The sequence below is a fragment of the Mustela lutreola genome, chromosome 9 (genome assembly GCF_030435805.1).
Source record: "Mustela lutreola isolate mMusLut2 chromosome 9, mMusLut2.pri, whole genome shotgun sequence".
NCBI classification, from domain to species: Eukaryota; Metazoa; Chordata; class Mammalia; order Carnivora; family Mustelidae; genus Mustela; species Mustela lutreola.
Genome location: NC_081298.1, coordinates 111,226,548 through 111,243,742, shown reverse-complemented (window position 1 = coordinate 111,243,742; position 17,195 = coordinate 111,226,548). Strand labels below are relative to the sequence as shown.

The following is a 17,195-nucleotide window of genomic DNA, read 5'->3' as shown; positions in this document are numbered from 1 at the left end:
AGGAGCCCTCATATTTTTCTTTAAAAAGATTATTAAATGCAGTGTTTTTTTCTTTTTTTTTTTTAAACTTTCGTGAAATGTTGCTGTCTCCTGTCCCTTGCTTCCAACCCTGTTTCTCAAGGGCAAATACTTTGAATTGTTTCTTCTCTAATAACTTACGCTCACTGCTTGTCTCTAGCATCTCAAATAGTGCCTGTTTGGGCACCTAATAATTCTTGGTTGAATGAATGAAAGATTATTCTTACTCTGTTTCCAGACTTGATAAATAGTTTATAATTTACAAGTACAATTCTAGGTTGATTATCATTTTTCCTCTTGAGTAACATTTCTCCACCATCTTAGGTTAGAATAGTGTTGATATTCATATAGAATTCCACTCTGATTCCAGATCTTTGCATGTGACCTATGTTTTCTTTCTGTAAACTTCTGTGATCTTATGTTAGCACTTAAAAAAAAAATTAAGTATGCTGGAAATTCAGTGTGGATGTGCCTCTCTTTCAGTAAGGGCAAATGTTCTTGAATCATTTCTTTGATAGGTCTTTCCTTACTCCCTCTCCCCACCAAAAGAGATGAAGAAGTGTGTTTTCACTATTGCTGTCTTTCTGAACTTCATGAATTATTTTTATTATATTTTATTTATTTTAGCTTTCGGGTATCACTTACTTATTTCTTTGTCTTAGTGTTGAAATTTCTGGGAGATTTCCTTAGCAGTACCTTCTAATCAATCCTTCCATTAGCTTTTTGTGTGTTATCGAATTTTAAAAGTGTTAACCCTATTTCTTGTTTTCCGATTATTCTTTTTATTTTTTTTTTACTTTCTGGCTATTCTCTTTTTTAAATAGAATATTCCGGGATTTAGTTAGAGTATTGTCAATAGACTTTCAACCTTTCCTGCTGGCTTTTTCTCTTGCCCACCCCTCTTTCTCACAATACTTGATATCTTTGAGGTCTAAGTCACTTCAAGCTGTGGGCTTGCCTTCTCCTTGCATCTGTCTGTACATATATAGATTATCTCTTCCTTCTCTTGGCTAAGTTTGCACCTTTTTTTTTTTTTGCATCTGCTTTCCATCCTCTAAAACTTTTTTTTGGCTGATTCTTCTATCGTTGTTTCCACTTTTATTGTCATTGAAATGTGTGTGCATTTTAATTGCTATTTGGTGTGGTTTTATGGGGGAAGAGGAGATAAATGCATATGTTCCATCTGCCATTTTAAAATTAGAGTTCTTCCTCTTTGTTTGTGGCCCCAATTCATGTAATTTTATGATTGTAATGCAAATGACAAGTTAGATATGTAAATTTAAAATAAAATAATGAAAGATGGTTTGAAGAAAATTTTGAGTGAAAAGTTAATCTGTCTTGATGTCCAGATAGATAATGTGCCCTGTAATAATGCATTCTTTGAATTTTATTTGTGTAGAAGAAATTGAGGAAGAATCGGAAACCACAATTGAAGCCGACTTGACGGATAAACAGAAGCATCAGCTAAAACATAGGGAGCTCTTCTTGTCACGCCAGTATGAATCTCTGCCTGCAACGCATATCAGGTAAGAGCACCTTAGAGGCTGATAGGAAGTATTCAGTAATATCGTGGCAAAGAGAAAAAACACAGAACAGCCTTCTTTGAAGCATTTCTAAATTTGCCTCATGATCTTGCTCAACTTGGTTTACTAAAGGCATCATAATGGGATTTTATCTAGGAAATGTATAGTGTGATTACCTTATTAAAGCCCTGCAGGTGTTCTATAGTCAAGTGACCTCTGCTTGAATCCAGACTTTCCCAATCCACATGCATGCCTCTTCGCATCCTGCAGAAGAGTGTCCCGCAACCACCAGGAAGTGCTGGTTTTCTCCAGTTCCTAGAACGTTACAGAGGCGGGCATTAGAATCCTAGAACTAAAACACAAGATCTGGTTCCCAGGCGAGTGATTCTTGACCTTGTAGAATATATGGCCTTTTACTTTCTTTGGAGGATCTCTGGGATGAAAACTATATTTTGTATTACTTAACTCGTTTCTGCTCTGTACTTTGATGGGAAGCCAAAGTGAAAAAATTCTGTCCCTGGTTTGTAGTTTTGGGGGTTGTGGAGGAACGCTGGTGGCCTTTTATGAAATGTGCTGGTGGTAACATTTAAGCATACATATCTTGGAAGACTAACAAAATGTTTGAACTCAAAAGGTAGGCAGTTACTGATTGTCAAGGTCAGGTCAGCTTCAGAAAGTAGTTGGCATTTATTCAACCTCAGAGAGACAGTGGGGCGAGCCTGGCGGCCTGCGGGTGACGGCAGGGCGCTGTGTGCGAGGGAGGAAATTGTCATTGTCCGCTTCAAGTTACTGCAAGTTTTTCAGCTTTTGTTCATAATCTTTACTTAATTCACCTCTCTACTAGTCATGATTATCTTAAAAATGGTTTATCTAGGGGTGACTGGGTGGTTCAGTGGGTTAAGCCTCTGCCTTCAGCTCAGGTCATGATCTTGGTCAGGGTCCTGGGATCGAGCCCTGCATCTGGGCTCCCTGCTCAGTGGGAAGCCTGCTTCCCCCTCTCTCTCTGCCTGCCTCTCTGCCTACTTGTGATCTCTTCTCTGCCAAATAAATAAATCTTTTAAAAAATGGTTTATCTAGAGAAATATGGTATATTAATTTTATTTCAAAAATTAGCCCCCTGTCTTCCCCCCAGTGTGGGTATTGAATCTGTCTTTTTTGGCCTAAGTCAGGTTTGGAGACTTACTTAAGCTGTGATTTGGTCCTTGTATCACACACACACACACCCCCACGCACCCACCCAGTTCCCAGGACTTTTGTGCATATTTCTCTTTTCAGAAATGGATGCAGAGTTTCTAAAGCAGAAAATGTATGACAGAGATACTGGAATTCCTCGTGCTCCAAATCTTTTCAGAAATAATTTGATCTCAGTAGTTAACATGACAGCATTGCTGAAGAAGTTTTAAATTTTTTTTAAATTTGAGAACATTTTAAATATTTATTTATTATTTATTTAAATTAAATTTAGTTAATATATAGTATATCATTAGCTTGAGGGGTAGAATTTAGTGATTCATCAGTTGCATACACTACCCATGCTCATTATATCAAGTGTCCTCCTTAAGGCCCATCACCCAGTTACTCCATCCCCCTCCACCTCCCCTCCAGCAACCCTCAGTTTGTTCCCTATTGTTAAGAATCTCGTATGGTTTGCTTCCCTTTCTGTTTTTATCTTATTTTATTTTTCCTCCCTTTCCCCTGTGTTCATCTGTTTTGTTTCTTAAATTCCACATATGAGTGAAATCGTATGGTATTTGTCTTTCTCTGACTTATTTCACTTGTAGATACCCTCTAGTTCCAGCCATGTCATTGCAGATGGCAAGATTTCATTCTTTTTGATGGCTGAGTAATATTCCATTGTGTGTCTATACCACATCTTCTTTATCCATTCATCTGTTGATGGACATCTGGGCTCTCTCTATACTTTGGCTATTGTGGACATTGCTGCTGTAAGCACTGGGGTGCATGTGCCCCTCGAATCACTATATTTGTATCCTTGGGATAAATATTAATAGTGCAGTTGCTGTTTCCCAGAGTGGCTGCACCAGCTTGCCTTCTCACCCAACAGTGTAAGAGGGTTCCCCTTTCTCTGTGTCCTCACCAACATCTGTTTTCCCTGAGTTGTTAATTTTAGCCATTTTGACTGGTGTGAGGTGGTATCTCATTATGGTTTCAACTTGTATTTCTCTGATGCTGAGTAATATTGAACATTTTCTCATGTGTCTATTAGCTCTTCGACTTTATTAGGTTTTTTAGGGAACACTGTGTTTCAATTGGCTAGAGTTGGGCTGCCTGGGTGGCTCAGTGGGTTAAGTAAGCCTCTGCCTTCAGCTCAGGTTCATGATCACAGGGTCCTGGGATCGAGTCCCGCATCGGGCTCTCTGCTGTGCAGGGAGCCTGCTCCTTCCTCTCTCTCTCTACTTGTGATCTCTCTCTGTCAGATAAATAAAATCTTTTAAAAAAAAATTGGCTAGAGTTAGTATATTCTGTGTGACTTGGGTCCTTTGCTGGAAAAAATAATCATGCCAGGTAATGTAGAAACAGTCAGTTTATCTACCAATGGGGTATTTCAAGAAGTAGGAAAGTAAGCTAATTTTTGTTCAAATCGATGGAACATGAAAACATATTTCATAATTTTCTTAAAGACGTAGATAATAAATGCCAAAGAGCCATACGCATTTATTACTTAATTGGAAGAAGCTAGAATATAAAGATTCATTTTAAACTCAAGAAGTAATGTGGCTAGTCATAAGAATCTTGCCAGAACGAGAATCTGACAAATGGTTTTAAAAATGTATCCAAAACATGCAAGTACATTTTTAATTTACCATCCTGATAGCTTAGAATCTGTTTATAAGTAATGTTTCCTTTAACAGATTGCTTGGAATGGAAAAACTAGTAATGTGTTTTTCATCATCCATAAAAACTGAGACAATATATTGAAATATAATTATTAGGACACCTCTGTGTTGAACACAGAAATTACATAGAATATAGGATCATTCATTCAGTCACTGTTGAACATGTTTTCTGAGTATATTCTAGATTAAGGCATTTACTAGGTACTTAATAAGTTAAGATGAGGTCCCCATCTTACAAATTTAAGGAGTTTATTGGGTGAATTTACTGGCAATTCTTTTGAATTATGATGCGTTATAAACATTTGGGGCTTTTAATTTTTGTTGTTCTGTTCTCTAAGTTGAGAGGGAGTAGTACAGAGCCACAATTTGTCATCTGTGGCTTTCATTGCCAAACAGCTGAATGGGGTTAGGGGCAGTCTCTGGCCAAAGCACAGAGCCGTGCTAGCCAGCCCTCATGCTGATGTAAACAAGTGCACATTGGAGTGATCTTCACATTTTGCTAATGTTGAAGTCATGCCCTATCTATTTCTGCTGTAACAGGAGAAAATTACTGAAGCCCCATTGTTCTTTGGCAGCAAAGAGGGGTAATTTGGTGAATACTGGCTTTTTATTCTCCAGGGACATTATCAAGTGCCCAGAATTTCCTCAGTGGCATATGGAACGTAGGAGAAAACCTGACTGAGGCATTCCTGAGGTCCTTTGTAGTTTGTGAGCCACAATACTCACTGGATATTGTAAGCATTTCACAGTGGCATGGAGGCAACTCTTTGTTCCTTCTGATTCCACTGGCAGAGAGGGAGAGTCACCAGGACCAGGACGGTTCTGGATAGTTAGGGATTTACTTTGTGTTCGTGAGCTAGGTAGGACTTGAACAATGAAAACATCTTTGGAATGCTTTTTGGGGGTGCAGGAAGAGAGGCAGCTCACATCATGCACAGTGCCTGAAGTCATTACTAACAGATGATATGCCGCAAACTCTCTAAAGCACTATAACATTGTTATGTCACATGCTGGACCTGTTCTGGATATATAATACTGTATTCAGTCTTAGACCATATTTATCAACCTTGGCTTTTAAAAATTCTGACATTCATCGAACCTTTGTGACAGATGTTATTCCAGTTGCTTTATATGTATTTTATTTACTCCTCACAGACTTTATAAAGTAGGTCCTGTTATCCCCATTTTATAGACGAGACTGAAGCCTGAAAAGGTTAAGTAACCTGTCAGTTTCATGACTTTTATATAGCAGATTGGGAGATTGAACCCAGACCACATGGCTGCAGATAGACAGAATTATGAAGTGTACATGACTGGAGGTGTTAAACAGCATCAGAGATAAAAGAAAAGCTATTGAGTTACTTGTTGGATGGGTAGGCTCTCTGATATTTTATTTTTTCACATAATTTTCTACTCAGATGTTCAGGTCAACAGGACAGACTACATTAAAAACTAAGTTAAACATATAAACTATACTATTATACTAAAAGATGATGCTGCTGCTAGATGTACAGTAGCCGCTGGGACCTACCTGCTTGATTGGGTTCCTGAGTTTATGGATATAACTTGTATTTGGTCCAGTGTCAGTTTTTTCCACATCTTGAACACAAAAAGCTTGGCTTTTTAAAAGCTGCTAATTACAGCATTCTGCGTATGATGATTAATGCCTCTTCCCAGCCTCTGGTGCAGGTAGTTAGTCATTTAAAAAGAGCCAGTTCTTTCCTGTTTGCCAACTTGGGATTCTGGATCACAGCCTTTGAAGTTATGCTTCATTATGTCTTAAAAGCATTTTCTTAGGTACCTGTTGATTATTGGCCTCAAATATTTCCTGCAGTAAGGGCTTTTGGACCTGATGATTTGTCCTCTAAGTCTGTCCTTATTGTGAAGACAGAGTGATGGTGGAGAAAGCATTATATCCATGTTGTTAGACTTGGCCCTCATTCAGAGCATCAGTGGTAAGGATCCTGCCTGCCTCATTGCTTAACCTCGTCCATGCATTTTAAGAAGTTCAGAGAAGCTATTTCAGAAAGTGATGTCAGTGGTAGGGTAAGTCTTAAAGACATAAATGCACATAGTGTTCAAGTAGTCCCTTCATGGCAGGGTGCCTCAGAGAAATCCTTACTTCTTATCCCTTTAAACAAATTTTAAGCTAGGATTCCAGAATATAGACATCACCATCATCATGATCTCTGTTCTTGCTCTGTAGAAGACGGGCTGTAACCACAATCGGTGGGAACCTCTCCTTGGTTTCTGCCATGCTGCTGCTGCATGGTTTCCTCACCTCCAAAATGAGGAGCTTTCTTAATTCAATTGAAAAAATATCTTGAGCAGCCATTAAAAATCTTGGGGCTTATGTATAATTTGTCTCGATTGTTCTAGACAGGCATCATCTTAGAGTGTAAGATTCTTGAAGGTTGGTGTCTTTATTTTTCTTTTTCCTGCCTGCTGTGGAACACTGCACGAAACAGCCAGTCAGAATTCGAAGTTTGCATTGTTTTCATTTAAGTACCTATTCTTGAAGGGAATAAAAAGTCATCAACAGAGAGTAGAATAATTTCTTCTCAACTATTACTGATCATAAGTGAAGTTTTAGATTATGTGCCTCCCTCCTTTCATGAGAATGAAGGATTGGATGTCTGGAATTACAGGTTACTCGGGACTCTCAGAGAGTGAGTTATCAGAGTCAGTGTCAGGCTTTTACCTGGAGGGCTAGGCAGAGGATAGGAAGTTGTTTCTGTGTGCATACTATCACTGAATAATGTGAGTTTATGAACAGTAGAGAGCAACCATGAGAAAGGGAGAAATTGAAGTTTCTAGCGAGCAGGAGTTACTTGAAGGATGGAAGACCAGAGTTCTTTTCTTGATCCCCAATATTGGTAAGGTTAGGGAAATAGATAAATAACTCTAATATATTTGAGTGTTACTATAATTAGAAACATCAGATTATAATATGTGCATATCTAATAGTTCCATTATTTGGATTTTATTTAACCGAAGTTCCGGATGCAAGTTTGTAGAGAGATACATACTCATTTGTTGTCTATTGAAGACTTATTTTATTTAGTCAGTAGTTTTTACTTTGTGAATAAATGAAATCATTCTCATTAGTAAGTATGTGTCTGCATCATGAGTATAAATAGGAATTTGGTATTTGATAGGTTTTAGATTTAATATCAGAAAATGCAAGCAACTTTTTTTTTAAAAAAAGATTTTATTTATTCATTTGAGGGAGAGTGAGAGAGAAAAGCATATTCCCTACTGAGCAGGGTGCCCAATGTGGGGCTTGATCCCAGGACCTTGGGATCATGACCTGAGCTGAAGGGAGACACTTAACTGACTGAGCCACCCAGGTGCCCTGCAAGCAACTTTCATCTTTAGGGTTTCCCATATTTTGGGTTTTCTTCCTGAAATGCAAACACATCAGACATAGAATGGGAAGAAGTTTATTTTATGATTTGCAAATTTGTACATTAGACAGAGAGGGAAAAGACCATTTTGATTTCATTTTTATCACTTTCCTTGCTGACAACATGGCTGGTTCTAACAAAGACAGAATAGATGGAAATTCACTGAGAACTCTGCTTTATCCTCCTTTCTCCAGTAGCAGTAAACTAGTATCATTAACTATTGGTGCTATGTGATGCAGACCTGTTTTTAATTTAAGGGTACATTTTCCTTGCAAAATGCTCTTTCTTTCAAGAATCATTGTCAGTTCAGAGGCGCTTGTGTGGCATAGTCAGGTGTCTGACTCTTGGTTCTAACTCAGGTTCTGATCTCAGAGTCATGTGATTGAGCCCCAGCATTAAAATTTTAAAGATTTGGGGCACCTGGGTGGCTCAGTGGGGTAAAGCCTCTGCCTTTGGCTTGAGTCATGGTCCTGGGGTCTTGGGATCGAGCCCCATGTCGGGCTCTCTGGTCAGCAGGGGGCCTGCTTCCCCCCGCCACCCCCTTCCGCCTGCCTCTCTGCCTACTTGTGATCTCTCTCTCTGTGTCAAATAAAAAAAAAAAACAATTTTGAAACTTTAAAGATTTTATTTGAGAGAGAGAGAGATTACATGAGAGAACAAAAGCAGTGGGGAGGGGCAGAGGCAGAGGGAAAAGCAGACTCCTGGCTGAGCAGGGAACCTGAAGAGGGCCTCCATCCCAGGACCCTGGGACCACAACCTGAGCCGAAGGTAGATACTTAACCTACAGAGCCACCCAGGTGCCCCTACATATTAAAATTTTAAAATAAATATGTTTATTTTCTGATAGTGAAAGAGTTTTAATTTATTGTTTAAATGTTGAAAATACAGGAAGAGGCACGTACACAAGCACATACCCTTGTCATTTCTGCATTCAGCACTACTGACATTTAGATGTGTCATTCCTGCATTTCTCTTTTCTACTCTTAATGTGTACCATTGGACTGGGGCTGTGCATTGCCAGAAGTGCCCAGGAATGGCAGAGGCACTGCATTCCATGTGTGTGGGACTACCTCTCTCATTAAGTAGTGCTTACACTTCTTTTTTTTTTTTTTTTTTTAAATAGTGCTTACTCTTCAGCGCCACTGGGATCATCTTTGCTCTTTCTAGGTTGGTTGGTTTGTTTTTAAATATTTGAGAAATGTGGTTGGAAAAAGGAACAATGGAACAGCAGGAGGAGGGGAGGACCGTTAAATAAAGGCTGGAAAAATTCCATTCTTGAGAAGCTGACAGACATGCCTGATAAGTTTGATATATGTGAGGGAGCAGAGTAAAACTAGAGTAAGAATACTTTGTCACTCAGAAATAGTGCTCATTCAAAAACAAATCCAAGTGTCACCGCCCTGGAATAGGCAAAGATTTCCTGTGATCATGAAGGTACTACTCTTCAATGTTTTCTTGAAGTTTGACTGTTTTACCTTTTGTATTTTTTAACCCCCCCTTTGAAAAAAAAAAAAAAAGGTAGCGGCTCTGGGGTGGCTCAGTGGGTTAATCCTCTGCCTTCAGCTCAGGTCATGGTGTCAGAGTCCTGGGATCGAGCCCCTCATAGGGCTCTCTGCTCAGTGGGGATCCTGCTTCCTCCTCTCTCTCTGCCTGCCTCTCTGCCTACTTGTGATCGCTCTCTCTGTCAAATAAATAAATAAAATATTTAAAAATAAATAAATAATATATTTTTTTTTATTTTTTTTTAAATTTTTTTTTTTAGATTTTATTTATTTATTTGACAGATAGAGATTACAAGTAGACCGAGAGGCAGGCAGAGAGAGAGAGAGGGAAGCAGGCTCCCTGCTGAGCAGAGAGCCCGATACGGGACTCGATCCCAGGACCCTGAGATCATGACCTGAGCCGAAGGCAGCGGCTTAACCCACTGAGCCACCCAGGTGCCCCATATTTTTTTTTTTTTAAAAAGGAAGTTCTGTACCCAGCAGGGGGCTCATACTCACGACCTAATCAAGAGTCTCATGCTCCACCAACTGAGCCAGCCAGGTGCCCCACCTTTTGTGTGTAAGTCTGTTTTATGTATATGGTGTGAAGAGGGGTTAGTCAGAAAACTAAGATTAAAAGATACGTTTAGGGTGCCTAGGTGACTCAACCGGTTAAGCCTCCAGCTCTTGGTTTTGGCTAGGTCATGATCTCAGCGTCGTGAGATTGAGCCACTGGGTTCCGCGCTGGGTGTGGAGCCAGTTTAAGATTCTCTCTCTCCCTCTCTCCTGCTCCCAAAAAAGAGATATCATTTACAGTGTCATCAAAAAGCATCAAACACCTAAAATAAATCTAAAGAAAGGTGTATGAGAAAAGGGGAAGGATGTGTAAAACTTACATAGAAACTACAAAGGATTGCTGACGGAATTAGATAAGTGTGTGTAAATTGAGAAGCTATTTCCAAAATTTATGAGAATGGGAAGGACCAAGAACATTGAAAGCAACAGTGTTTTCAGAGCTTTGTTTGTGGACTCCTGAGTGTCACTTAGACCTTTTCAGGGGCTTTGTGAGATGGAAACGATTTTATAACAATAGTAACATGCTACTTGCCTTTTCTATGTGTTGATTTTGCAAAAGCTGTTGTGGGTAAAGTCAACATGAACCAAGTCAGGGGCACTAACTTGTGCTAGAGTTGTCACTGTGTTCTTCACCTCTGTGCATTTCCAGTAAATCAAACAAAAAACTAAAATGACAAGTTCCACTTAAGAATGTTCTTGATTGACAGGGGCGCCTGGGTGGCTCAGTGGGTTAAGCCTCTACCTTCGGCTCAGGTCATGATCCCAGGGGCCTGGGATGGAGTCCCGCATTGGGCTCTCTGCTCAGCAGGGAGCCTGCTTCTCCTCATCTCTCTCTCTGTCTGTCTCTCTGCCTATTTGTGATCTCTCTCTCTGTCAAATAAATAAATAAAATCTTTAAAAAAAAAAAAAAGAATGTTCTTGACAAAATAGTACAATTTATTATTTTAATAAATTTCAATTCCTCCTGTTTAATTTTTTAATTTTTTTATTTTTTAGGGGTGGGATAGTGGGCGAGGGAGAGAGAAATGCGAGCAGGCTGTGCACTGAGTGTGGAGCTGGATGCGGGGCTGGATCTCACCACCCTGATACTGTGACCTGGGGTGAAACCAAGAGTCAGAGGCTTAACCCACTGAGCCATTGAGGCTATTGTCTTCCAGAATTTTCATGAAATCTTTGAAACCGTTGTGGGTGATGGCCTGTTTTTGAATGGTTTTAGGTTCTTTTATTTCTAACTCTCTTACTTTCATTTTAAAGGCATCTCAGAAAAGAGGAGATAAACATTTGAGCTTTGTCTGTCATTTAATTAATTATTATTCTGTTCAGGCTCTAAAAGTAATACCCACCCCACATTAGAATGCTGTTAAACTTCTCTCAGGTCACTAAAAAATATAGTTTACAGTATTGGGACTTGTCTCTCTGTGTCTCTTTGTTCAAGTAGACTTGTCAAACTATTTGGGAAATGCATTGTGACTCTGATAAGTTTATTCACCAGTGAAAAAACATTTCCATCCATTTCTGAAAGTTGGAATTTGAAAAATTTTTTGACCCATGTTTTACTTAGAGCAAATAATATTTGAAGGTAAAATTTTTCTTTAGGTGGTCATGTATATCAGAAACTAATGTATGAACTGAAAATGTGTATCTATGGAGTAGAGTTTTTTTTTTTTTTTTTTTAATAAAAAATGTTCCAGAGACTGTGAAGCTGTAGTTAATAGATGAGAGTTGATGGGAATAGATTGCCATAGTGAGTTTATGAATTGGCATGGTTGGGGGACAGTATATCCATATATGGTTTGAAGTAAATTGGCATCCAAACGCAGTGGATAATAAAGAAAATGTGTTTTGTTGTCAAGATCACAGAAAACTGATCTGCTCCCCTCCTTTTAAAAAACATAAACATCTGGTTGGAAGAACAAATACTGTTAAAATGTCTATACTGCCCATAATAATCTACAGATTTAATGCAGTCCCTATCAAAATACCAATAGTATTTTTCACAGAACTAGAACAAATATCCCTAAAATTTGTATGGAACCACCAGAAGACCTCAAACAGCCAAAGCAATCCTGAAAAAGAAAAACTTAACTGGAAGTATCACAATTCCAGACTTCAAGTTATATTACAAAGCAGTAGTACTTAAAACAGTATGGCACTGGTATAAAAGTAAGATATACATAGATCAATGGAGCAGACTAGAAAATCCAGAAATAAACCCATAATTATATGGTCAATTAATCTTTGACAAAGGAAGAACGAATATGCTGTGGGAGAAAGTCTTCTTCAAGTAAGTATTGGGAAAACTGGATAGCTAATTACATGCAAAAGAATAAAATTGGACCATATTTTTTTACCATATACAAAAGAAAAAACCCCACTAAAAATGAGTTAAAGACCTAAATGTGAGACCAGAAACCATAAAAATCATTGAAGACAGCACAGGCAATAATTTCCCTGACATCAGTTGTAACACAATTTTCCAAGATATATCTCCTGAGGCAAGAGTAATAAAAGCAAAAATAAGCTATTTAGGGGCACCTGTGTAGCTCAATTGTAAAGCATCTGCCTTTGGCTCGGGTCGTGGTCCCAGGGTCCTGGGATTGAGCCCCATGTCAGGTTCCCTGCTCAGCAGGAAGACTGCTTCTCCCTCTCCCACTCCCCCTTGCTTGTGTTCCCTCTCTTGCTGTCTCTCTTTCTGTCAAATAAATAAATAAAACCTTAAAAAATAACCAACAAAACTATTTAGGACTACATCAGAATAAAAAGTTTCTGTACAGTGAAGGAAAAAAATCAAAATTAAAAGGCATCCTACGGAATGGGAGAAGATATTTGCAAATGACATATCCAATAAAGGATTAATATGTAAAATATATGAGGAACTTACTCAGCTCAACACCGAAAAAATAGATAATCTGATGAAAAATGAGTAGAAGACCTAAACAAACATTTCTCCAAAGAAGACATATAGATGACTGACAGGCACATAAAAAGATTTTGTTCAGCATCACTTATCATCAGGGAAAAGTTTCAGGCAAACTGAAACTATACTGTCAGAATGGCGAAAATTAAAAACTCAAGAAACAAGTGTTGGTGAAGATGTGGATAAAAAAGCAACCCCCTTGGGACACCTGGATGGCTCAGTCTGTTAAGCATCTGTCTTCAGCTCAGGTCGTGATCCCAGGGTGCTGGGGTCAAGTCTCGTATTCTTGGGCTCCTTGCTCGGCAGGAAGCCTGCTTCTCCCTCTGCCTCTGTCCCAGCTGTGTGCTCTCTCTCACTGATAAATAAAATCTTAAAAAAACAAACAACAAAACAAACACTTCTCTCTTTCAAAAAAAAAAAAAAAGGAAACCCTCTTGCATTGCTGGGAATGTGAACCGGTGCAGCCACTTTAGAAAACAGTATGTGGTTTCCTCAAACAATTAAAAATAGGAAAAAAAATTTAAAATACTCACTACTGGGTATTTACCCCCAAAATACAAAATACAAAAACACGAATTCAAAGGGGTACATGTACCGCTGTGTTTATTGCAGCATTGTTCACAATAGTCAAACTATGGAAGCAGCCCAAGATAGGTGAATGGATAAAGAAGATGTGGGGTGTGTGCGTGCACACATACACACAGGAACATTGCTCAACCATGAAAAAGAATGAAATCTTGCCATCTGCAAAAAGGTGGCTGGAGCTGGAGAATATAATGCTAACTGAAATAAGTCAGTCAGAGAAAGACAAATACCATATGATCTCACTCATGTGTGGAATTTAAGAAACAAAACAAAAGAGCAAAGGAGAAAAGAGACAAACCAAGAAATAGACTCTTTATATAGAGAGAACAAACTGATAGTTATCAGAATGGGGTGGGGTAGGGGCATGAGTGAAATAGGTGATGGGAATTATAGCATTCACTTAATCACAATGAAAAATAATTTTTAAAAATGTAAACAGTAGGCCCTTGGGTGGCATAGTAGGTTAAAAGACTCTTGGGGCGCCTGGGTGGCTCAGTGGGTTAAGCCGCTGCCTTTGGCTCGGGTCATGATCTCAGAGTCCTGGGATCGAGCCCCACATTGGGCTCTCTGCTCAGCAGGGAGCCTGCTTCCTCCTCTCTCTCTCTCCTGCCTCTCTGCCTGCTTGTGATCTCTCTCTGTCAAATAAATAAATCTTTAAAAACAAAAACAAAAACAAAAAAAAGTCTGACTCTTGGTTTCAGCTCAGGTCCTGATCTCAGGGTCATATGATCAAGCCCCGAGTCAGGTTCCATGTTTAGCACAGAGTCTGCTTGGGACACTCTCTTCCTTTGGGGCACTTGGGTGGCTCAGTCATTAAGTGTCTGCCTTTGGCTCAGACCCTGATCCCAGGGTCCTGGAATTGAGCCCCACATCGGGCTCCTTGCTCTGTGGGAAGCCTTTTTCTCCCCCTCCCACTCCTCCTGCTTGTGTTCCCTCTCTTGCTGTGTCTCTCTGTCAGATAAATAAAATCATAAAAAAAAATGTAAACATTTGGGGAGGATATGTAATATATTGACATGGCTCAAAATCATAGTATGGGGTTCAAAATCAAAATGTGGAGTACACAGTACAATTTCTTGCTCCTATATAGCCCCCCAGCCTATCACTATTCCTAGAATCTTGTGTATACTTCTAGAAACATTTCATGTACATAGAAGAAATGAGATGTGTGTGTTTGTGTCTGTAATAAGTCGTGGAGTAAATTATACACTATTATATTATACGTTGTGAACATGCTATAAAGGCACCTACCTATTTGAGTTGTATCTTTCCACAGAAAGCTTTATTCAGTCAAAGCAAGGTTAACATAATTGTAAACTGGGGGTTTACAGACTCCGTGACGTTTGTAATTGTGACAGTTGTAAACTGGGATTCCGGACTCAGTGACATTTCACTATACATTCAACTTGCCTTCATACAGGGCACACAAAGCAAAGCACAGTACAAAGTCACACAGCAGATAAGATACAGGAAGGGGTAAGAAGTAAACCAACCAGCTGCTAAGTCAGTCTGTGAGTGCACAGTTGAGATGAGGTCTTGGTCCCATTCAGGTCAGCTCTTGGTGCTTACTGCTTATTAGGTTCGATCACTGGAGCATCTCTGTTGTGGTCAGAGATCAATCTGGCAGAGCTTTCAGGGGGCAGTTGCCATTTTAATGCGCCCAGACACGGAAGGGTCAGCATCTAGAGAGTATGTTTGCTGCAGAAGTCGTTCATTTTTAAAGAATAGTTAGTCCTGGGCCTGGGCCTTGCAGGTCTCTTCTAGTTGTACTGATTATCAACTCTCAGTTCTTCCGTGCTGTCTTGGCTTTGCGGGTTATCAGTTTTGGAAGCCATCAGCCCATGCTGGTTTCTGTGGTATCTGGTCTTAACTATAATGCCCTTGGCATTACATCACTGCTTGACATGAGTCACTGCTTGACATGAGTGACTCCATCTTACTGTCTGTGTTGTGGTTTTTAAATGAAATTATTTTGGTCATAATTCCATATCTGATAGCAAAGATCTGCTTCATTCTTTTCTGTAGCTGTTTTATATGTCTAATTTGTTTAATCCTAATTGACAAACAATTGGTTCATTTTAGTCTTTTGGTGTTAAAATGAATCCGCAAAGAATAGACTTGGTCTATTCAAAGAATAGACTTGGTCACTTCACAGTGTGATTTTGAGGAGATGTACAAAATAAATTTTACCAAGTAAAATAGATGAGAATGTCCTTACTATGTTTTTTGGATTTTGTATTTATTTGTATTTCTGTGCAGGGAGATTCAAGTGAAAAAGGATTTGTGATTTGTTTTTTGTTTTATGGGTTGTTTTACTTTTTTTTTTTTTTAAGATTTTATTTATTTATTTGACAGACAGAGATCACAAGTAGGCACAGAGGCAGGCAGAGAGAGAGAGGAGGAAGCAGGCCTACTGCTGAGCAAAGAGCCAGATGTGGGGCTCCATCCCAGGACTCTGGGATCATGACCTGAGCTGAAGGCAGAGGCTTTAACCCACTGAGCTACCCAGGCGCCCGGGGTTGTTTTACTTTTTAGGGTTTTGTAATTTTTAAGTTTAAGTCTGTGAGGCCGGCCTTTTTTGTCATCTTTAGAGAAAACAACAACCAAAAATGTTAACTAAAGCTCTATGCCTAATGTGGGGGTTGAACTCAAAACCCCACATGCTCTAGTGAGTGAATCAGCCAGGTGACCTGAGAAAACAAATTTTTCAAAAAGATTTATTTATTTATTTATTTATTTGATAGACAGAGATCACAAGTAGGCAGAGAGGCATGCAGAGAGAGAGAGGAAGGGAAGCGTGCTCCCTGCCAAGCAGAGAGCCAGGACCCTGGGATCATGACCTAAGCCAAAGGCAGAGGCTTTAACCCACTGAGCCATCCAGGCGCCCCCTGAGAAAACAATTTTTAAAAGACTTATGTTTATTGAAAAATAGGTAGTGATGCTAACATAGAACTCCCTTAAATTTGCTTACTCTTTTCAGATTAGCTATTAATATTAAAGGAACTTATTTGGAATCTAAAAAAAGATTCTAATAAAAGGATTTTTCTTCCTGTACTAATTTTTATTATGCCAATGTTTTTATTTTAAGATGTTAGAATTTTGCGATTTTATTGCTGTTTGTAAACAAAATTTTAATTAGCCAAAAGAGTACTGTTGATGACTACAAGTAGTCCTGCTTAAGAAGCTAACACAAGAGGGGGCGCCTGTGGCTCAGTTTGTTAAGCATCTAGCTCTTGGTTTCAACTCAGGTTATGGTCTCGTGGGTCATGGGATCAAACCCCACATTGGGGGGAATGTGTACTCAGCAGGGAGTCTGCTTGAAGATTCTCTTCTTCCGCCCTTCCCTTGCTCACACTCTCATGCTCGCAGTCTCTCTAAAGTGAAATAAATCTAATAAAAAAAGGAAACTAACATAAGGAAGTTAATTACTTAGCATTCTTAAACTCATAGGATTGCCTAGTAGAAGAAAGAGGAAAAATACAGTGAGAGAAAAATCATACCACAATTTAACATTTTAAAGTCTACATGTTTAGCACACTTCTTCTAGAATGTTGTCTTTTTATGGTATAATCTTTACCTTGAAATGATTATCCTCTGTGGGTTGAAGTGTTTCCTTCTCTGACAAGAATCCCAGGGCAGAATGGGCTGGGTGAATCCCAGAATCCCACTGGGCTGGATGAAAGTATATACTACATGTTGTCCCAAGCTCTGGTGTTCCACATGGTTGTGAAAATGCCTGTGAGATTTTTTTGGTAATCAGAACAATTTGTCATACTGTACTAGGAAAGAGGACCTTCCTGATACCTACTGACTTCTTTTGGACATTCCAC

General features: G+C 39.2%; 1 protein-coding gene across 5 annotated transcripts in view; it reads left to right on the top strand.

The window, feature by feature from the left end:
• MTA3 (metastasis associated 1 family member 3) overlaps window positions 1–17,195 on the top strand; it is a 213,370-nt gene that overhangs the window by 103,599 nt on the left and 92,576 nt on the right. For all 5 annotated transcript variants that reach the window (XM_059188460.1, XM_059188456.1, XM_059188458.1 and 2 more), the window contains exon 4: window positions 1,418–1,544. In XM_059188460.1, the coding sequence (XP_059044443.1) occupies window positions 1,418–1,544 (127 nt within the window). The remainder of the gene's footprint in view (window positions 1–1,417; window positions 1,545–17,195) is intronic.